Here is a 23760-nt window from a genome sequence, read left to right on the forward strand (position 1 = left end):
GGCAGTAAGAGCGGTCGTCTGGCAGTTGGAGGGTTGCCCGTGCACGATGCATAGCCGCAAAATGCTCCCGACGAGCCGGTTGGTGCCTTGCACGGCAGCCAATCGCCGTCGGTGCGTGAGCGCGTGTATGAATGGGTGAATGAGAAGCATCAATCGTACAGCGCTTTTGATAAAGGCGCTTATACAATTGCCGACCGTTTACCCTTTGGTGAGCCGGTGCTAACGTGCCTCCCCTTCCCCCAGCGCGGATCGTGAAGAGCAGGCAGTGGTGTGAGATGACCCCCTGCACGGAGGGCGAGGTGTGCGGCCTCCTGTACAACCGCTCCGGGTGGACCTGCACCAAGGGCGGCGGCCGGATAAAGACGGTCACGGTAAGACACGCCGAGGGGCGGGGGGTGGAGAAAACACCACGTGCCACCGAGTGAAGTAACACCACAGTACATGTGTACAGTCATACAGTGACGTGACAGCAGTGATGACTGTGTAATCATACCTTTTGACATTTTATTTGTATTATTTAGAACATTTTTTTATACAGAACTTTTTATATTGATATGCCTGTAGGGGTTTTAAGTTTCTTTTGTTTTTATGGTTAGATTTGTGGCTGGGATTTTAGCTGAGGTTTATGCTTGAATATGGCTGTTTACATAGTATAATAATTACACAAGTCACAAACCGCAAAATGCATGTATGATGTTGCTCTAGTGTAATACATGTGTAATAACACAATACCTCTTGAAAATAATGTTACTAAATAGATACACAGCCTTATGTGCTATATAAAAACTGTGCTGTGTCTTCACTTCGAAATTGTAGTGTGTAAATATAATAATGCGTAAATATAAAAAACAGTTGGCAGAAGACTGCTGGTATTTATGCAGTACAAGTATGAAAATAACATCATCAGCTGAAGTTGCATTACACAATCACTTTCTCGCTGGTATGTTTTGCTTGTACTCTCATAATGAGTGTGATTTACTGGCCCGTCAGGACGGTGTAAAGATCGGTGGATCTGTGCAGATTTAAGCACCGATTTAAGCACCGATTCCCATGAATAAACAGTGCTGTACCCCCAACTAACCTTGCTGGAAGCGCAGAGTATTCGGTAAGGACACGTCTGCCCTGGGAGACTTGCTGCAGCACAATAATCTGGAGAGCACACAGCGCTATAATGAGTGCTGATTGCTTCATTTATAATCCCTTTCATGCGCTGTTATTTAGTGTGACCTTTTAAAAATCTGCAACAACCCACAGGACTCGCACGCTGTGGTTGTGCCAGAAAATCTCATTTTCTTCAGTCTCTCCCACCTATTTAAGATGAGACACGGTCTGCAGCGGCCGAACGCATCGCTTTATAGTGACAGTTTGCGCGTAATCGATGTGAATCTTTTTATTTATTTATTTTTCTCTCGGCTTGAATTATGACGTTCTCTGCATCCGAGGGAGAGTGAATTTGTTGTGTACAACCTACGGCTATTATGTTTAGCATTCAAACGCGAAGGGAGTCTCAGTCTAGGTATCTGGGGGTTGTGTGCTCGAAATTATGCGCCAGATTGACCTCTGCCACCGTTTGAAGGTTTCTTTTATTGTTATTATTTTTATTGTGCCTTTATCTTTTATATGAATGCAGTCCATGAAATTTGCAAATATGGCTTTTTTTCCTTCCAAGAAACAGCTAAACTTATACAAAAACGTAGAGATATATAGAGTAGGTTTTTACATAATTCTACAAAAGTCAGTGTTTCAGAACCCCATTGCTTTGAATTACCAGCCGTGAGGATTGCTTCAGCATTGGAATCTTCAGTTAAGAACATTCCATGTGGAATAGCCAAGTGATAGCTCAAAAAGTTTATGCCTACCTTTTAGGTTACACTACCATAACTTAATTCTTGTGCACTATGTGTGTGTGTGTGTGTGTGTGTGTGTGCGTGCGTGCGTGCGTGCGTGCGTGCGTGCGTGCGTGTGTGTGTGTGCTTCACGCACGTGGGTAAAAATGACCGGAGCAGCTGCAGTAGCTGATCTGCATTAGCCATCACAAATGTCTGTGAGTCTGCAGCATCTGCTGGAGATTTCATGCTTGTTTCCTCAGTGGGACGTAATCTGTTCCGACAGGAGAGTGGAGTGCTGAACATATGTGTTGCTTTTGCCACATTTATGTGTGTGCGTGCGTGCATGCGTGTGTGCATGTGTACGGGAGAGAGATATTGGTTATTGTATAGTCTGTAAACTTTAAATGTCCTTTGAAGCAGAAAGCATTTTCTTTATCAGCTCTGCGGAGCCCTTATGGTACATATTTACTGTGACGAATGAGGGACCTTAAACAGCATCAGAACTGATGAGATTTGCGGCCTCTCCTATTAAGTACCTGAGAATTCTCACAAACCTCATTTACATACTCGTTTGTGTTCTCCCAACAGCCACCTAGAGACGGACTTTTGCGGACGGCTCTCTGATTTATCTTTGTGGTTTACTGGGTTTAGCTTCCCAATCCTTGCTGGCATATTAACCCTGTGTGCCCATGAGCTGCAACATTTAATAATCAGGTTAAAAAAATTCTAGTTTCCTTCGTAAAGTTTCAATAATAGTCATAGGAGTGATGAATATTAGGGATGAATAGAGGTACTAATTGCGGGAGAAAAAAAGAGAGGGAAGCAGGGAGAAGATGACTCTGAGGAGAGGAGGACAGAGATGGAGAGAAGGCACAGGGGGAGCCAAAGGCTGAAAGATAGAGCGAGAGTGAGAGAGGGGGGAGAGAGAGAGAGAGGGGGAGAGGGACAGAGAGAGAGAGAGGAGAGAGTGAGGAGCAGACAGAGGGAGAGAGTGAGAGAGGGGGAGAGCAAGAGTCAGTGTGTAAGAGAGAGTTACATAGAGAGAGAGAGGGAGAGAGAGAGAGCAAGAGTGAGGATGTAAGAGAGAGAGAGACAGAAGGGGGGGGGGCTGTTGTGATGTGTTTACGCTGTCGAATGCACTTCTGCACCTGCAACCTTTTAAGAGCCCCCCCCCCCCCCCACACACACACACCCCACACACCCCCTAAGCCTGAGGTGAGCCTCTGCCAGGTCACACACTCAGGAGCTCACCTGCTAATGGAGTTTGCATATGTAGCATGTTGAACGCCAGCCAGCTATTAATATAGATCACTCACCGGGGTCCCAAACAAGCTGGCAATTTGTCTTCACTAGCATGCTGCTGAAAGGTTCAAAGATTGTATTCTCTGGAGCTGATGCACTGGAAGCTCTTAGAAAGCAGATGTAACTAAAGACAAGTGCAGAGGTAATGAGATATAATAATACTAAGTAATGAAGAAGAGGAAAACACAGCATCTCCTCCTCAAAGGGAGCTAGAGAGGGATGGAAGGAGGGAAATAATGGGAGAGGGCCAGGACCGAAATAACTGATGTTTGTGTGTGTGTTTGTTAGTCCGTACATACATCTGTATTTCTGTGCTATGGCCTGATCTACATCAGTCCATAACAGGAACAAGGAAAAGGGAGATGACATAACCAGAACTACTAACTAGAGCTAACTAGTCTCTGAAGGTTTGCCAGGCTTGGGCGGCTTTAAGCCCAGAACTTTGAGACAATTAATCTGCAGGCTGAGACCAGCAGTCCGAATGGCATACCCCCAACGGAGATTTAGAATTCCACCCAGTCACCTTCAAAAACAATAAAGGAAAAAATAACAAAAGAAAATAACAAAACAGTGTCCCGATGGAAGGATATGTAATCCAGCTGGGAGCGCTCTACCTAACTGGAGTCACATACGAGGAGCAGTGGAGCTAAATGAGAACTGAGGTTGAATTGCCGTGCCCGAAAAAAACAGGCTAGGTTTTGAAATAGCTGGTAGCTGGGCAACCAGAATCTACCAGCGCTAGCTGGTTGCCCAGCTCATATCCAGCCAGACAGCTTTATGACCAGCTCAATTTTCAAGCTGGTCAAGCTGGCATGGCTGGATTTTACTGCAGGGTGAACAAAAACAGTCACACACAAAATGAACTGGGCAGACAAAACGAGAAGGGCTCAGGAAAGAATTGTTGTCGAATTTGAGTAAGCGGCGGTCACACTCAAATCCACAGTCCACAAGCGCGGAGCAAATATGAAGAGCAGGTCTCCACTGGCGAATGGCACACTGTGCCTTTTCCAGTTGAGTGAGCGGAGACAGAAAACGGCCAATCAGGTAGCAGGAAGGAAATCGGAGGCGCTCGCAGCCACAGAGATAAGCGAATGAATACACACAAACTTAGAACAGGGGGTCGTAATTGCGTGCGCGCACTCGTGCGATTGCACGTGTGACTCACTGCGGTCATTAAAGATCCCATGACAGTCGTCGCCAAGAGTAGGGGGTTCCCCGGTGTCCTGGCTAAATTACAAACCTGGATCTTTCAACCTGCAGCTATCATCATCCCCTGATTGAAGTGGCAAAAAAATTGTAGCTGATGTGTGGTGAGTGTTCTGGCACAAAATGGCTGCCATGCATCACCCAGGTGCTTACACATTGGTGGTGGTTGAGGCAAGTTGCCCCTCATCACTGTAAAGCACACTGCAAGTGCTATATAAATGCAATGATCTCTCTGCCTATCTATCTGTGTGTGTGTGTGTGTATGTGTGTGTGTGTGTTTGTGTGTGTGTGTGTGTGTGGAATGTTAAGCTAAGGAGGCCTGTGGTGACTGCAGCTGAGGGAGAGCAGAGAGAAATGTGCAGTTGAGTGTGGAAGAGGAGAGTGGGAGTGTGATCAGTGCGATAGGACTTCCTGTCTTGTAGCTGGTGAATCATACATATTTGTAAGAAAAAGTGGCTGCGTGGGGCTGACTGTTGTTATTGCCGTGGATGTTAAGAAGCTCCCCATGTCTCCAGAATTCTCCGGAATCACCTTCTCAACATGGTCTCTCTCATCGCATCCCACCCCCTCAGATTAGCATTACATAAATGTGGCACCTTGACATGGCATCATGAATAATAATGCTGTGAAAACATTTGTGAAGTTTTTTTTTTTTTTTTTTGTAATGTGTGCAATGCTGTGAATTTTAAGTACCATGTTCACAATAACAAGTATTCTAGGAAAATGTAGGATTTAGGTAGGTTGTGGGTTATATGAGGGAGCATTTGAGGAGCTTCCTGGCATGTGAGACATATAACACCATTCATGAGTGTTACATATAATTTACATTTTTCCTATGTAGCTATTTTTCATTTATTATTGTTTTTGTTGTTGTTCTTATTATTATAATTTTAATTAATGACACTAATAATAAGAATAATACTATTAATACTACTGACACCAGCCTACTGATCACTGATGTCAAACAAGTCCTGGAGGGTCGCAGTGTCTGCAGGAGTGTCTTGACACCATTTAATTCACTGATTGGCTTAAGAATCCACACACCTTGTTCTCAAGACCTTGGCAAATGAGTGAAAGGAAACCACAAGGACCTGCGGCCTCCTGGGGCTTTCGTTCGACAAAAACTCTGATTAATAAATACATTATCATTACTTATTGCAATAGGATTGAAAATCTCATAACACTCATGAGTGAACATCTGGTGTGAAGTCTTGTTTATACCAGAGACTTATGTTGGCAAACTATCTATTGTACATCCGTCACAAACAAGCAGTCATTCTCAGTCTCCTGTCCAATGATTGTCTACCACAAGCCCTAATAACCTGTTGAATAACTTAAAAACCTCCTACATTTGCATCGCCATTGGAAGTACTTCCGAAATTGTACGTGGTGTAATGAATTGTGTGTGAGTCGTATTATCACTTATTATTCATTGTTGCAGTGGGAGGGTTAGAGTTGGACGCAGGCCATTTAAGCTTTTAAGTAGCTTAATCATAGCTATATTTTCTGAGCAAAAACAAAATGGATCCAAAAAGAATCTGTTAACGGGTTTCGGAAGTGTAAAATCCTGAAAAGTCTTAAATGCGTGAGCGATGGCAAGCGATCCAGCCATCTCGGGGAAAATATCATCGTTTCTTATTCAGCTGTGAGGAAGACTGGATCTTTTATCTCTTTTACCTGCTCATGTGCGCCTCACCTGTCATGAAGGTCATGCCTGAGTGTGATGTCACAATGGCAAAATGAATTATGAATAGCAAAGTGGCGACTGATGCGGCAGCCTCGGTCGATCAGCCTCGAGTGCCTCATCTGCTCTCTCCACAATCAGGACAGCGCTGCATGGGTGATTCACCTTGACTGTAGTCGTGTTTAAAACATGTTGCTATTTCTTGTGCAATTACCATTGTTTAAAGAAATCAAAAAAGTCAATGTAAAATTCTTCCTTTCCCCGCAGTAGTCATACGGCGTTTCGACTGAAAGAAAATTGTGAATAGATGTCTTTGCATCTTACAGTGTAATGTTTGCATATCTCTCCTTGCTGAATTGCTTTGCTAAGCTTGTGGCAGTGCTTTGAAAGGTCTGTTCTCACAATATCTCTTGGAATGAGGTTTACGCAGTGTAGCAACAGTTATGCATCCTTCAACATAGAATATTGCTGTGATATGTTGTGATAATTGTTGGAAAGTCGAAAAGTTATACATTTATATTTTCACAGTGCCTGCATGTAACATGAATAGAACAGAATGATAAAATATCCTGTGTTAAAAAGCTTACCAGTACATTTTCTAAAGAATGCTTAGACAACTGTTTGAACATTCCATCTTCTCACAGGTGAGATAGCATGTTGACACGACTCCAGGCGTGACCTATAATAGCCAAATGCCAGCAATATTCCTGCTGCAGAGCTCTCAGCTCTCTCAGATATGAAGGGATTCTGAGTTCTCTGATTGAAAAAGAGAACAACAGGCTGGTATACTGCAGTCTATTCATGGACAGCCAGCCAAGAGGCTCTTTGAACTTCCTCTAATCTCTTAATGAACACGTCAATTATTTTCCTTCATGTAGATGAGATGGCGCAGAATTTTCTCTGCGGGCATTTGAAAAGGCACCTATTAGCTCAGTGGGGTCCACAGGGAATGTTTCAATCTTGCCCTGTGACATCATTGATGGAAGCCCAGAGCCCAGGGCATAGGTGACCAGTGCTGTGTCTCCAATGGTTACAGTGGCTCCTGCTTCTTGCGTTATTTTTAATGGACTTATTGACTCTGTAGTTTCGTTTTAATTGCCCTAAATCAGCCACGTTTTCCAGGTGGCCAATGATTGATGATTGGGAGCGAGAGACCTTTCTGGGCTGCAGGATTGTGGTTCTTCCTGAGCAACACAGTCCCTCCCCTACCTCAGCTCTCCCATTACACTGTCCAAGAGTTAACACAAATGATCATCCGCCGTGTCCTGGATGCGCAGTATCCCACCGTTTCGGCTGGTTGCTGTGGTAAGAGTGGAGAAAGTATTACATCCGTATGCTGCTCCCTGGAGCCCGGTACCGGACGAGCCCCCTGGGCGTGTTGACGCCCTAGGGAGCGGCATACAAATGTAGCGCCCTCCGTCTCTGTGTGAGGAGAGGTCCGCGGTCTCCGTGCGGTCCGCCGTCTCCCCTGCCGGGCGGTAATGGAGTCCTCTGTCACCGCGCAGTTATTGTTAGAGGGAGGAAGAGGCCTGTCCGTTCCCAAACGGAGAAGATTGTTTGAGCCCAGCGTTTTATTCAGGGGGCTCTGCAGAAGTAATAACACAGACAGGATGATGGAAAATGAGTCGAGGAGAATCGCACTGCATCAAGAAGCTTCTGCGGCTGTTCCGGGCTCTCCGGTCACGTTCCTCGATGTTAGCGGGGACTAAATATCCGACACTGACGAGAGCCCACAGGCCTTTGAGATTTCCTGCCCTTTTCCCCCCTTCTCTATTTTTATATTGCAGTTATTTATTGAGTCCAAATCCATTTCGGTTGTTTAGCTAGTCTGATTTGACCTTTAGTCGATGGATTTACAGAATGAAAGGGCTCCTTAGTTTGGTGGGGGCTGACAGCAGCACCACACAGCCTTGCTACTTCTGTTCTGTTCTGTACACTATGAAACGCCGAGAGGCTCAGTATCCTGACAGGAGGCCCAAGGTGAAATGTTTAGTGTCAAATCAGCTGTGTCCGGCACATTTTACTCCAGTGGAGTACAATTGAGCACTCTTGGAATATTATAAACTTTGTATTAGAGTCAAATTGATTAATCAATTTTAGAGTGGAGAGAGAGATGTTGAAACTGAGGTGCCTGTAACTTACAGTACATACATTAAATTACACAATCTTTACATTGATTAATGTTTAATATTGCCGATGTTTTACAGTGTACTCCATTTGTTTGCTTGTGTGTGTGTGCTTGTGTGGGAGAGAGAGACGAGAGAGAGAGAGAGAGAGAGAGAGAGAGAGAATTATTTGTTATTGTATAGTCTGTAAACATTGAATCTCCTTTGAATCAGGAACTTGTGTGTGTGTGTGTGTGTGTGTGTCTCCATGTGTGTGCTTGGGTATGTGTGTGTGTCCATGTGTGTGCTTGGGTGTGTGTGTGTGTCCATGTGTGTGTGTGTGTGTGTTCTTGTGTGTGTTTGAAACCAGTCCAGTGTTAGTCAATATAAATTGGTTGGGTAAAGGGGTTCTGGTCATATTCCACTGGAGCTCTCCTTTCATTTCAACCTTAAATCACCACCTGTGCTTAACGTCTCGTCGCTTCCCGGAGCGGAGTGCCCAGTGCATGCTGGGACGCGCGTGTGTGCGTACGGGTCAGGCTCCCCGCCCAGCTCCACGCAGCCTCTGACCCAGCGGGTGTGTGATGAAGATAGATGGGTCAGGGGAGAGTGGCTGTGGGCTGTGCTGTAATTAAACCTCCTCCGTTTGTTCCAGTTTCACCTGATTTACACCAGGCATGCCCTTCACATCTGGCCCCGGTGAAAGTGTTTTGTGTGTTTTATGTGCTTAAAAAATATATATAAAATACATACTTCATACGTTAGAATTATCCAGGGGTGTAGTGAATAAACAGCACTCTCTTTCTGTCTCTCTTGAGTGAGTGAGTCTCACTGACTCACTCACTGACTTTCTCTCTCTCTCACATTCTCACTCACTTTCCACTCTCTCACTCACTCTCATGCTCTCTTTCCGTCTCTCTCAGTCTCTCTCTCAGAGGAAGGCGCACTATGTTTTCGCTTTGTGTTCCCTTTTCCTGCTCTCTCTCTCTCAACCTGTCTCAAATAATGCATTGTCTCGGCTTATACTGTATTTTTTACTCCTTTCTTCTTTCATTACTTCCCAGTGTTCTGATGCTGCCATTTTGCTGTTTATTTAATTATTTTTATTTTTAGATGCCTCAAAGCTGTCCTCTCCCCTGCCACTGCCATTGCTTTCCTTTGAACTGCCCCTGCTCGTTTATTCTTGTTTTCTTTTCATAGCGGAGGAGTGTGTTGAGAAATGACTAGCGCAAAAGGATCGGACCTGGAACAGTGAAACGTTTCCATTCTGTGTGGTTCTGAACTGAATGTCCTAATGCTGATGTGGAAGACGAAAGCCAAGGAGTTTTTTGAACAGCGACTTTAATTTAGAAATAAAAAAACGTCTCTTCAACGGGCGAAATCGTCATAACAGTTAACTAGCCAAAGTCCCATCCAGTTCGACATTACTGCCCCATTGCCACGCCCAGTGGTGCCCCCCTAGTCTTTGAGTGGCCCTGTCACACGCCGTGAAACTCCCCTGACGAGCTGGACACAGGGAGATACAAAAATTCTGGACGTTGCTGCCCTTTATTCACAATAATGTTGGTTACGGAGAGGGAGAGAGAGGACGCCAACAAACTGGACAAACAGCGAAAGTCTTCAGCCGTCTCACTCATGGGATTCAGATTCAAAATAATAAATGCGTCCGAAAAAACTTCCACGCAGCTCTTCAGCTGGCTGGCTTTTTAGCGGGTTTGATTCGCTGATTCACAGCGTGGTCCAGGTGTGTACCTGTTTAACCAGCGTGGTCCTCGGGTGGCCCTGCTTCCATCCCGCAAACCGCGCCCAGTGGCACGTTTGTGTTTTGGCTCTGTGTGCCAGGGCCTATGGAGCCGCTCATATTGCTTGTTGGGTCAAGTCGACTCTGGGTGGAGATGTGTACAGGCTGTTACTGTGGTAAGCCTCAGGTTATAACATGCTATGCTGTGTACTCATTCTATATGCCAGGGATCATGAACTCAAATCCAAATCCTGCCCTGGTTTTCTTTTCTCCCAGGTAATTAGTGGTACTGATTGGCCAGACTGTCTTCACACCTGACTCCCAGGTAAACTGCTGGAAAAGCAGCAGTTCTCACCCCTCAAGGAACATGAGTTGCTGATCCCTGCTATATGCTCACTCCCTCTCTTCTATTTCCTCATTCTTTAAACATCAGGTCTTATTTGAGAACGGTCTAAGTATTCTTTTAAAAAATGCATGCGTTCAGTTCTGCCTGCTTCTACATTAACAGCACAGAACAGCTGGAGCACAGAGGTAATTTGAACTAATTAAGTAGACTGGAGTCAGTTAATGAATTACACGCCAACAGACTCCGTAGTGGATAACTCCGGAAGACTGGGGCAGGTCCCCCCCCCACTTTCTCCATTTACCCTCCCTGTGCGAATTTTAACAATGCTGTGGAGTCTCCAGAGTGGTTTTCGCGTGCCTGTGTTGTCCTTGTTCTCTAATAGCGCCAGGCTCCATCCAGCAGCCTCTTTGTCAACGGAAAATGGCCGCTGTCTCTCCGACACACCTGCTCTGACAAGAATTTGCTCAACTCATTAGCCTTTTAATTAGCAGGGGCGTTTAATAGTGCTTCCCACACCTGCAGTGTCAGCAGTTTCTCCCCGCCTTGTGTCTCCCAATCAATACCCAGAGAGAGAGAGAGGAAGAGAGAGAGCATTACCTGGAAGAGCACCAGCGCAATCATGACCATGTTGTAAATAGCTTATATTTCCCCCTTTTAAAAACCTGAACCTGGTGTGCTAATTTCTACCTTTCTCTCTTTTGTTTTTTAGTATGGCAAAAAGAGGTAGCTTGGGATTCTACTCACAGAAGACCATTGTTCCAAGCAGAATAATCAAAACAACAAAATCAAATCAAGAAAACAGGGTCCTGTTTGGAGGATTGTATTGTTTGTTCATATTTTCCCGTTTTTTTTTTGTTTCCTTTTAACGCGCGCACCATGAGTACTTAGCATTTAGATGACATGCAGTGGGAGAGGACTCCCAGGCGCTCCACAGTGGTGCTTCTCACACACCGCCCGAGTGCCAGAGTGGGCGGGGGGAACAACACCAGCTCCGCCGGTGATGCAGGAGGGGGGGGGGGGGGTGACAACCCACCGCTCAGACGCCCACCTCTCACTGCCTCATTGAGTGACTGAACAACCCATTCATTTACTAATTAGCCCATTCATTATCTCTTTAAGTGCGTTTGATTCCAAACAATCTGGAGGATTTGGGGTTGTTTTTCTTCTTCTGTCCCGGTGGACCGTAAAATCTTTAGCGTTAGTTAGTAACTGCAGCAGAACTGGTTATTCCTCAAGTCGCGTGAATGTGCGTGAGCGCCTCTCTAGCTGTGACTGTGCGGTAGTAACGATGGCGGCTTCCCTGGCGTTATCTGGGGTCAAGCATACGTCGAACTGCGACTGCTTACGGTATGGTGGTCTTGTGGTGAAAGTGGTAGCCGTCCGCTGAATGTTTCGTAGTTTTGCGGCTGCTGTCCAATATCGTGGCCGTTTGTGCGGTCGACTGGTCAAGAAGTCGTGCCTGTTTTAATTTGCTTTTGACCACGTGGGTGCGGTGTGTTTCACTGTTGAATACTAACCGGCCGTGAAAAAGGGAACACTCGTGAAGCGAGATTTAATTTGCCGATTGACGTGTCTTGACCCGGAGGAGCGGTGCTGACCACGGAAGTCGATACTGCCTGGAATGGTTCCGCTGGATCTCTGTGTGCCGGAATCATTCCTCTGCTCTGCCAACGGGGCGGGGCTGGCCATTTGGGCTGCGTGCCATTCCGCCAGAGGGGTGAAGGAGGGGGCCTTGGCCTCGGTCCTGAGGAGGGAGAGGAGAGAAGAGAGGAGAGAAGAGAGAGAGAGGGAGAGCATATGTTCAGGAGTGATAGGCACACCACTGTGTCTCTGGCCCTCGGTCTTGCTGTGTTCTTGATGGGCAGTCTCAGCTTGTCATTGGGTTGTACTAATATTCACCGTTTGATTTCACCCTGTGGCCACGGGGTGGCTTTGTTCCCGTCTCTTTTTTTAGTAAATTAAAAAAAAAACTGAAAGCTGGGAAAAAAAGAAAGACCTTGGATTAAATGACCTTCCATTTTTACCTTATCCTATTTTGGTTTAATCAAGCTGAAATTGTTCCCTTCTGTGTTTTTAAAGTGGCCATGTTTGGCTTTGTGTGCACACAGCCTAATGAGCTGGGTGGTGTGCCGGGATTGCACAGTGCTGCTGTGTGTGTGTGTGTGTCTCTGACTGGTTGTTTTTTTTCCTCCTTCCAGCCTTTGCCCAAGGAACCATCTTAAAATACACAGAAGCCAAGGGGAGGTGAGCACTCGTTCTTATGTTTTCTCTTCACAGTACTAATTCAACACCCTGTGCCTTTTGTGTTGTGCTGTATCCATACCCTGCCATCTCTGTGCAGTAACCACACCCTGCCTAATCTGTGTGTGTACTAGTATGTATACCGTCCTTGCGCTCTGGTGTACCTACATTTCAGGCATGCTCTTTGTACACTCTCTGAACTTAGGTGCATTTCATGCGTGTTGTTCTTTCAGGCACAGACCGTCCCTCTCTGGGTTTGTATTGTTAGCTCCAGAATAATGTCCTGCAGCTCACGGTTGTCACAGAAGAGCGTTCCTTGTGTTCTTGTGAGTCAGCTCAAGTCAATTTCAGAGAGTAGCAGAAAGACAAACACCAGGGCTGAACCCCCAAATAGCAAGTACATGAGGTATGAAAAAAACCTCCTCGGTGTGGAGAAATCTTGGGGGGGAGGCGGAGCCCATCACCCAGTGGCCAGGCTGGGATAACAGCAGGGCCCCAACAGCAGCCTCTCTCTCCTTTCCAAAACGACCCCGCTCCTGCCCAGAACGAACGCGACAGAGAAACTGTATAACCGCTATCACTTATGAGGCCAATCTTCTGCAGCTCCGGTCTGATTAGGCTGGGTCTGGGGCAGCTTACCTGACGGACGCGGGGGTTAAACGGGATTAGCGGATAAGCAGGGCACACAAAGCCCGGAGATTGCAGGCGGGCGAGGAAGATGGCTGCACAGAGGCTGCCGGAGAAACTGTCTGTCGAAGGTGAGGGTGAGGCTCGCCGTGACACATCCGCACCCCAACGCTGCGGCCCTGCCCAAACAAAGCGGAGCGCGGGGAGGGGGTGGGGAAGTCTAAATCCCAGCTCAATCAAGCAATCAATCACATTTTATTAAAATGGCGCCTTTTAGGATTCGTTACAATGTGCCTGATGGTATATTTGAATATGAAATATCAAATTGACGAGCCCTACTGTGAGGTGCCCGGTGGAATCCATACGTGGTGGGTTAATGGGTAATGGCCACAATTTGATGCGCATTTTCAAAACTGGGGTCGTGATGATGCAGTGAATGCACCTGTAGTGCAAGAATATGAGACCTTACAGACTGTTACCTTAATCACCATGCCATTGTCAAGCCACATTCTACACCTTTAGAAAAAGTCTTCTTTCACGTTTTGTTCGAGTTGTTGACCAAGCCACATCCGGCACCTCACTGGTGGTTTGTTTATTTCTTTGCAAATAAAAAAGAATAAAAAGCTAGCGTCGTCTTTGCCGGGCAATCCCAAATCTACGCTATGTCAGCCGTGTTCTATTTTTCAGTCTCAAAACCAGAAATACAATTGTTTGTTGTGCCCTGTGCTATCTGGGAGGGGCTCGACTGGTCTTTGTTGGACCACAGAGGCAAATGTGAAGTCGTTTAATCGCATTTTCGGGGGGAGTAGTTAAGAGGCTTCTTAATTCAGGCCCTGTTAGAGTTGATGATAGAGCAGGGGGCTCAGGGGTGGCGGGGAATGTCGGAATGCAGGCCCACGACTCGCTGGGAATCTTCCAAGATTGATTCCCCCCCACGCCCCATGGAGAATCACCGAATGAATCACTGGCAATTACCAGGATAAGAAAGTACCGGAAGGGGGGGGGCGCTCATAAATATTTATTTGTACCAGCTTCAAATTTATGAAATTCTGTTCTGATTTACGAAATCATATTTAAGCCTATTAAAGATTCATATGGGCAGTTTAGAGTGTCAGATTTACAAATTCTCATTGTGAATCATTTATGGAGGAAATGGTCTAATATGTATATTTCTGTCAAATGTACAAATGTGAAACATAAATATCCCTGAAGTGGACATACATAAGCCTGGTGAAGCTGTGGGGAAACGCTTTGCTTGCTCTTTTTTTGTGAAATAATCTTTTCTTTTTGTTTATTATGCATTTATTTTGTTACTTTATTAGCCATTTATTAGACTTATTTATAAGACATATGGGTCTCTTGCTGCCGTAGTCCATCCACCTGAAGGTTTGTTGTGTTGGGTGTTCAGAGATGCCCTTCTGGGACCGCTCTTGTAGCGTGAGGTTATTTGAGTTACTGTTGCCAGTCTGTCAACGTGAACCGGCAATTCTCCTCTGACCTCTCTCATTAACAAGGCATTTTCATCCACAGAACTACTGCTTACTGGAATTTTTTGCCTTTTGCACCGTTCTCTGTAAACGCGAGGGACTGTTGTCCATGAAAATCCCAGGAGATCAGCAAAAGAGAGAGAGGGAGTTAGAGAGAGGTAACAATTCCATGTAATAAACCTCTGCCATAGGAACGTTCAGTTATACATAAAAGCTGGTAAAAACATAACAAATGTACTGAAAAGCCTCTCGAGTCTAAAGCGGAAAGGCAATTTCAAACCGACTCCAACTGATGTCATACATCACACATAATTATATATGAACATTGGGCCAAATGCCCACTTTCTCTAAGGCAGCTTCATCAGCAACCCACTGGAGTGTGTGCTAAATATAGCGCGAGTCCTCCGCCACCCATCGCCCTGTTTATACACAGCCCGTCGCTGAGCGTCCTCGCTGGCGGTCTCGCGTAGAGAGAGGCCCTGAATATATGTCTTTATTTCAGCTCACATTTACTCACATTTACTCACATTTACTCACATTTACTCATGAAACCATTTCTCTGTCCCCTAAGTTGCTCATATATTGCTGTCATGGGTCCTCCTCCTGAGTGTTTGCTCTAAAATAAGAGGGATCCTCTCGGGGGATCCACACAGTCTCTATGTGAACGTGTGCTGTATACACTATAATACAGCATACACGTAGTGAGCACTTTATTAGGTATTTATTAGACTTATTTTTTAGACTTATTGGTGTTCCGCTGCTGTAGCCTATCCACTGAGAGTTGTGATGCGTTGTGTGTTCAGAGATGCTCCTCTGCCTGTCAGCTGTGACCAGTCTGGCCCTTCTCCTCATTAACAAGGCGTTTTTGCCCCATTCTCTGCAAACATCTAGAGACTGATGTGCATGAAAATCCCTGGAGATCAGCAGTTTCTGAGATACTCAAACCACCATGGCTGGCACCAATAATCATTCCACGGTCAAAGTCACTTAGATAAAGAATTTTCTCACTGAGTGTTTATTAATTTATATATTTTTCTAAATACATTTTTGAGATGTGTGTGTGTGTATTTGCACACGCGCACACCCACCCACCCACCCACCCACCCACACACACACACACACACACACACACACACTCAAGGGAAGATTTGGTTTGTTTGTGCTGTTCTCGGTTTCTTCTCAGTGACTGATGAGGTACAGGGTTCTCCAAAGCTCTGCTTTAAAGACCTGGGGGCAGAGAGGACCTCAGACAGTCTGAGCAGGTCATCACTATAGCAGCGTGGGTAATGTAGTCTGAGCAGGTTATCACTATAGCAGCGTGGGTAATGTAGTCTGACGTTTCTCACTCCATATGTCGATCTGCTCAGTGGGGTCTCGCCTGTGTGTTAAACAGCAGTAATGTCCCAGCAGGCCATTAGCCACACATGGGCTCAATGGAGTGTGGTATTCTCCCACTGAGAGTCTCTCTCACACACAAGGACCGGAGTCTGGTCTGTTAACACTCAGGGGCCCCTAAGGCACAGCGAGCAGAGTCTGGAGCTTTCCCCCAGAGTCCCTCGGACACAGGGACTGGAGTATGGTGCATCTACACTGAGGGGCCCCTCCCACACAGAGCCGAGTGTTGTGCAATCCCACTGAGGGGCCCTTACACACAGAGCAGAGTGTAGTGCAATCCCACTGAGGGGCCCTTACACACAGAGCCGAGTGTTGTGCAATCCCACTGAGGGGCCCTTACACACAGAGCAGAGTGTAGTGCAATCCCACTGAGGGGCCCTTACACACAGAGCAGAGTGTAGTGCAATCCCACTGAGGGGCCCTTACACACAGAGCAGAGTGTAGTGCAATCCCACTGAGGGGCCCTTACACACAGAGCAGAGTGTAGTGCAATCCCACTGAGGGGCCCTTACACACAGAGCAGAGTGTGGTCCATGTACACTGCGGGGCCACTCACTCACAGGGACTGGAGTATGGCCCATTTACACTGAGGGGCCCCTCACACAGTGATCTGAGTGTGGTCAGTGGGCAGTGTGATAATAGGCAGGAGACTCTATGCGCAACAAGATCTGCTTGTATACATATTGACATACATTTACACATACAGCACAAATACATAAATCAAGCTCATACAAACACATAAATACAAGACATATGCACACACAGTAACCACACACAGACACATGCTCAGAGACATGGATATACTGCACACACACAAGCACACGTGCACACACACACACACACGCACGCACACACACACAGGCACACGCACACACACGCACACAAACACACACACACACACACACACACACACCCAGTCATTCTTCTTTCCCCTTCCCTTCAGTGAATACGGTGGCATGCGTGTCATAAACCTGTCATGTCACATCCGTAGAATGACCCAGGAGTGGATATTTTATACATACCATGTGCAGTAACCCCTGGTCCTCCTGTCATGCTGCCGTGCTATTGCACGCGCTCACCAGAGTGTTTGACAGCCTCACGCCGCAATTCTGAAGCTCAGGTCATTGCATTTGCCTTGCCAAATTGTGACATTGCATATGAATAACTTATATTTACATATTTTGTTCTGAAAACGAAATGCCATGTGCAGTTTTGCGTACGGTTGGTTTAGAAGGCTGGTTTTGAGTGGTTTGGGCCTTAACCCATTGACAAGTAGGTTTTTTGGATGGTTTATTTCATATGGTTTATTCTACTGGGGTGGCCTCGGACAGGCAAGGTTGGTGGTTCGAATCCCAGTGTAGCTACAATAAGATCCACACAGCCATTGGGCCCTTGAGCAAGGCCCTTAACCCTGCATTGCTCCAGGGAAGGATTGTCTCCTGCTTAGTCTAATCAACTGTATGTCGCTCTGGATAAGAGCGTCTGCCAAATGCCAATAATGTAATGTAATGTCTAAGTCAGTGTTTTAGAGCTCCATTGTTTTCAATCACCGGTAGTGATCAGAAACACATTAGTGCATTAGAAATGTTCACTAAGGAACATTCTAATCACATATTTGCGACCTCACACCTTGAAGGGTAAAGGGGTGCAGTCCTCCCACACCACAGATCGTGCGCTAATTACACAGTGTGCTGTAAACACGATGTCATCTTTCTCAGTTGACTTAGCATCATTTTGGTCGTGCTTGTTTTATGCAAAGCTACGTTTTGATCCCATATTGTGCGATGTTCCAGAAAAAAAGAGAAAAGGCCTCTTTCTTAATCTGCCTTTTGGGATCCCTTCTTGGGCTGTGTTGTGAAAGATTCACGAAAAAAAGCGTCTGCGCTGCTGTCTCGCAGAGGCGAGGCAGCTACATTTCTAGATAAGAGCAGGCGTGAAGCAATATCGATGGCCGGGGGGTAAATATTTCATGATCACGCTTCGGTGCAGATGTGTAATGCCGGAATGGTACTGGCGAACTTGCTGATCTTTTCTCCCAGCTCAGTAAATGTTCCTCTTGCAATTAAAATGGCAGTCAGACAATAAAGAGTTCCTGCTCCCATTGTTGTCGATACAAGGGTGCACGTAAACTTCCAGGATGCTGGCTGTCATTTGACTGCAGGCTTAACGCAGAGTTAAAGGATCTGCGTTCTACTCCTGGTGCGAGTTGATAATCGACAGATACATGAGTTACAGGACTGGAATTGCTCACTGCTCGGTGCTCAACGGAGGAGAAAGGAGTAGGACAAAGGAGAATGGGAATGAGAGTGATGTGGTGAGGAAGAGAGAGAGAGAGAGAGAGAGATAGAGAGGTTAAGGGAGAGGAGGAGAGGGCTGGGAGGTGCTGCACTGCGTTAGCCTGTGTTGGTATGCAGGCCCATGATTTCTTCTCTTCCTCTCCAGTAGCTTCATGCACAACAGCACACACACAGAACACACACACATACACACACAGCACACACACAGAACACACACACATACACACACAGCACGCACACACACATACACACACACAGAACACACACACATACACACACAGCACACACACACACAGAGCACATACACATACAGCATACATACACAGAACACACATACATACACAGATATTGCACACACACACAGCACGCACATACATACACGCACACACACAGAACGCACGCACACACACACAGGACATGCATACACACAATCACAGAACACACATACATACATACACACACAGAACACACATACATACATACACACACAGAACACACTTACATACACACACGCACACCCTCCTGACGCTACAGCGCTACAGCTGTGTCTGCTCCTGTTCTCCACACACACACACACATACCCACACACACACCCTGCTGTTGCTACAGCTGTGTCTGCTCCTGTTCCTCAAACACACACATACACCCTTACCCACACCACACACACCCTCCCGTCCTACCCAGGGCTGTTCAGATTGGTCAGACACCCCCCTCCCACCCCAGACATTCAATATCAGACTGGAGGCACACACTGTGAGCTCTGTGATGGCGAGCCACCATTGTTTTTGATTTCATGCTATAGTGCGGGGCTGTGTCTCTGTTAGGACGTGGAGAATGCGATTTGCTCAGCTCCACAGCAGGAAGTCACCTGGTCTCCTGCAATATCTGTTTTACACAGCGAGAGTCAATAATGTGACCACAGTCCCATTCTTTATCCAATAAGAGAGCCATAACCCCGCTGAAAGTGATTTCATTACTACATTTATGGGGTTTATTAAACTACTACCAGGACTGTGGTTCATTACTCTTAGAGGTCATTAATCTTTAAAATGTGTTTTTTGAAATGTGGTACAATTTACATGTGTTTATGTCTTGCTGAACATTGATGTATGACGTGAGGATGCTTTTATTGGTCGACATAAGGATGAACCACTTAGCTGGAGGGTGAGGCAATCACACATCTGGTAGAAAGGAAAGGCACAATTAGGGTATGACCGCTTTCAGGCTTTCAGTGTTCCTGTACTTAAGGCGTGATTATCATTATTACCCATTGTAAGATACAAATGAAATAATTACGCTTTTAAAGTGAGGCGAATAATTGGTAAATTAATCTACTGACTGATATAAATAGATAAAAGCCCTCCAGTTCTTTACCCTCTAATGCTTTCTCCACTTGCAGGTTTTTTGGTAGTCATGGAAAGAGGGGACCAGGAATCATCCACCAAGCCAGCATCTTTTTTCCTTCATTCACAAATCCCACAATGCACCACTGCCTATAGTGGAACCTCACACCCGTCTCTGGCTGCCCTTTTGCCCCACCCATAGCCACACCCACCCACTGAGCTGAGGGAGCGTTTCCATTGGAGTATGCGTCAGCTGACACTAGGAACACACGGGACTACAGACCTGATTATTGACCTCAACTGCTGTCTCCTCTCTGTGGAAAAACCTTCAGGTGTCATGGACGGACTCTGGACTATCCCTGTTTCTCAGTTGTGTGTCTGAAATGGCCGTGTGGCTGCCACCCCCTCACCAGCTCTGAAGCCCCGCCGACCTCTCCGGCTGTGTGATCGCTCAGTTTAAAAAAAAAGAAAGGGGGAGAGAAAGAACGTGTGTTTTCGGGAAAGAGAAAGAACGTGTGTTTCGGGAAAGAGAAAGAACGTGTGTTTCGGGAAAGAGTAAGAACGTGTGTTTCGGGAAAGAGCGGGACTGAAGGACCCGTGACCGACGCCTCGCTCGCCCACATGTGTAAAAAGTTCTCCCGCCTCACTCTTCCACCTTCAGCTCCTGCAGAGGACAGACTCGCTCTCTCTCTCTCCCTCCCTCTTTCTCTCCCTCTCCCTCTCCCTCTCACTCTCTCTCTCTCTCTCTCTCTCTCTCTCTCACGGGACGAGACACGGGAAAAAGACAGGCAAGCGGCAGAGGGCGTCGCTGTGAACTGCCATGTCACACAGGACAGGGTGGGGGGTGTGGTGGGGAGGGGGAGCGGTCATAAAGATGCCAGGAAACTGGAACACTTGGTTGAGGTTCCCAGAGGTTCGGTGTGAGCGCTGGTGAAAAACACCACCGAGGCACAGAGACTGAGCGGGACACCCATGAGCAGACCCCTCCCTGATCCGGCCTCCTCCTGCACCACCCACAGCACACACTGCTCTTTCCTCTTCTCTCAGCGCATTTCTATTTGACATTTTCTTTGGGTTTTTGATTCTTCTTTGATTCACCTGAGGGACGGATTAGTGCGGACGGAAAAAGAAACGGGTGTTTGTGACAGTGTGTGTGTGTGTGTGTGAGAGTGTGTGTGTGTGTGTGTGTTTGTGTGTGTGTGTGTTTGTGTGTGTGTGTGTGTGTGTGTGAGTGTGTGTGTTTGTGTGTTTGTGTGTATGTGTGTGTGTGTGTGTGTGTGTGTGTGTGTGTGTGTGTGTGTGTGTGAGTGTGTGTGTGTGTGTGTGAGTGCGTGCGTGCGTGTGTGTGAGTGTTTGTGTGAGTGTGTGTGTGTGTGTGTGTGTGTGTGTGTGAGTGTGAGTGCGTGCGTGCGTGTTTGTGTGAGTGTGTGTGTGTGTGTGTGTGTGTGAGTGAGAGAGTGCACAAAGACAACAGACAGGTCTCAGCTGAGTCTAAGTTTGAGTCATGGTCACCTAGGTTGATGTCCAGTATCACTGCTTTACCTGCACAGAAGTCCCCTTTCTGACAACAACATCATGTTTACAAGTGGACCTGTGTTATGCTGGGACAAATATTAACGGTGCACCTCATCTCCTAGACATTTAGCTGGAAAATATTGCTTATTCATGTGAATAATTTTTTTATTTCATTTTTTTTGGGGGGGTGACAGATTAACGAACTATACAAAATAACAATACATTTTTGAATATATGGAAATATTTATATTGAAAAATGTATGACATGTAAATTATGGTGAATATGTCCATAGATTTGTCATATTAATTAATCATATTTCAAATTATATTTTGAAATGTTTTGTTTGAAATTCTCTTTCTATATTTTGATATGATATGCATTAATACTGTATATGTGTTCCATATAAGAAATCCTGCTAGTTTTATAGTAATTGACATATATTTTCAGTGTGTGGTTCCACATTAGAGGTGGGTGTTCTGAGCTTACTTAGCCGAATTATTGATTTGGTCGGAAATGGAACATTGAAAGACACATACGGAGGATTTACAAGCAGGTAAATACACTTCTTTATTCTGCTATAGTATATACTTGCCATGTTTGTTTTGATATTAGTTGTCCATATGTTTATCTTACCTGTGCTTTTATGCTTTTACCTGTGCAAATGTATGTTTTTTTTTGTTGTTGTTTGTTTTTCATCAACTGTTCTTGGAAAAGGATGACAACACTTGATCGTCTCAAGGTCTTTGTGCCACATAAAAAAATTGCAATTACAAAACGCACATTACACAATATGTACACAGACACACACATGCGCACACACACACACACACACAAACACATGGTATGTATTATTGCAGTGATTCATTTTCCATGATAGTCATCGCAAAGAGTAGGGGGTTCCCCAGTGTCCTGGCTAAATTGCCAATCTGGCTCTTTCAATCCTTCACCTAATCATCATCCCCTGATTTAATTGTTCAAAAAATATTTTATCTCCCTCTCCACCTGGTGTGGTGGGAATTCTGGTGCAATATGATGCTTTGAGTTTCAAAAATGTGCAATATACAGTCCCCTCCAAAAGTATTGGAACAGTAATGTCAATTCCTTTGTTTTTGCTATACTCTGAAGAGAATTGAGTTTGAGTTCAAAAGATGTACATGACAGATCGGAGTTTCAGTTTTTATTTCGTGGTATTTTTATCTAGATTTGTTAAACAGCTTAGAACCTATCACCTTTTGTATTTGCCAAGATGTGTCTTGTTAGATTGATTGGTTAAACAATAAATAGTTCTGAATGTCTACTCTTGGTTTTAGCCATGGGTTTTGCTTGTGAAGACTTCATTTGTGTGATAAACCAACATGAAGACCAAAGAGCTGTCTTTGGGCGAAAAGCAAGCCATTTTGAAGCTCAGAAAAGCGGGGAAATCGACCACTGGGGATAGCCTGTCCAACAACTTGCAATGTGTGAGAGCTGAGAAGAAAAACCCCAAAACATCAGTCAGCGACATCACAAACAATCTCCACAGGGCAGGGGTGAAGGTTTCTCAATCGCCTGTTCGAAGAAGACTAAGAGAGCAGCAATATAGAGACTATGTCACAAGATGCACTCATCAGTAGTGAGAATCAGAAGGCAAGATTACAGTTTGCAAAGAAGTACAGAGATGAGGAACAAAGTTTTATGGACTGATGAGACTGAGATTAACCTCTACCAAAGTGATGGAAAGGCCAAAGTGTGGAGAAGGGGATCTGCTCATGATCCAAATCATACAAGCTCATCTGTGAAGCACGGTGGAGGAAGTGTCATGGCTTGGACTTGCATGGCTGCTTCTGGAGTGGGCTGACTAATCTTTATTGGTGATGTAACTTATGATGATAGCAGCAGGATGATTTAAAAAGTCCACAAACACTTTCTGTCTGGCAACTTACAAATAAATGTGTCCAAACTAATTGGGAGGAACTTCATCATGCAGCAAGAAAATGACCCAAAACACACTGCCAACACAACAAACGACTGGTTTTAGACTGGCCAAGTCAATACCAGACCTTAACCCAATACCCCCCCCCCCCCAATCACAAAAGAAGAATGCAACAGTTCAGTGATGTCAATGGGTCGCAGGCTTGATGCAATTATTGATATAGGATATGCCACCAAATTAGAAGTGTTATTTACTTTCATTTACTCTCTGTTCCAATACTTTTGCTCACCTAAGAATCTCTGAAAGCAGGGTTAGCAGGCCCCTATGTCGGAGTGGACATTAGCACCTAGAGCTCTAAAGGAGGAGGGAGAGGGATTGGTGACTCTCCTCCTGTGCATCGGTTCCTCCCTAGCGACCTCAGTACCCCATCCTGTAACTGCTTATTTGATGCTAGACTCCCAGTGAACATTTCTGTGGTGAAAACTTGATGAAACGCTGGTACAGTGATACCCGGCTACATTTGGTTGATAAGTGAAAGTCGACCTAGATTTCTACCCCTCTAGAAACCCCTTTAGTTTTCTAGCTGAGTAGTACGTAGCCAGAATAGGACTTGTTAAATTGAGGTTAAACTCGTCCCTTTATGTCAAACAGGTCAAACAGTCTCTCAACCTAGATGTCCACCCCTTTAGAGGTCTAGATTCCAGTGTTTGCTCACAGGCTTCCTGTTCA

General features: G+C 45.6%; 1 protein-coding gene across 1 annotated transcript in view; it reads left to right on the plus strand.

Annotated features, from left to right (window-relative positions):
* The window catches only part of tafa5l (TAFA chemokine like family member 5, like), a 57213-nt gene extending 36789 nt beyond the window's left edge, over window positions 1-20424 (plus strand). The window contains exons 4-6 of the mRNA XM_061258756.1: window positions 244-371; window positions 12412-12457; window positions 19660-20424. Coding sequence (XP_061114740.1) covers window positions 244-371; window positions 12412-12435 — 152 coding nt within the window. The 3' untranslated portion in view covers window positions 12436-12457; window positions 19660-20424. The remainder of the gene's footprint in view (window positions 1-243; window positions 372-12411; window positions 12458-19659) is intronic.
* Window positions 20425-23760: the final 3336 nt, after the last annotated feature.

This window comes from Conger conger, chromosome 10, assembly GCF_963514075.1.
Source record: "Conger conger chromosome 10, fConCon1.1, whole genome shotgun sequence".
Lineage (NCBI taxonomy): Eukaryota > Metazoa > Chordata > Actinopteri > Anguilliformes > Congridae > Conger > Conger conger.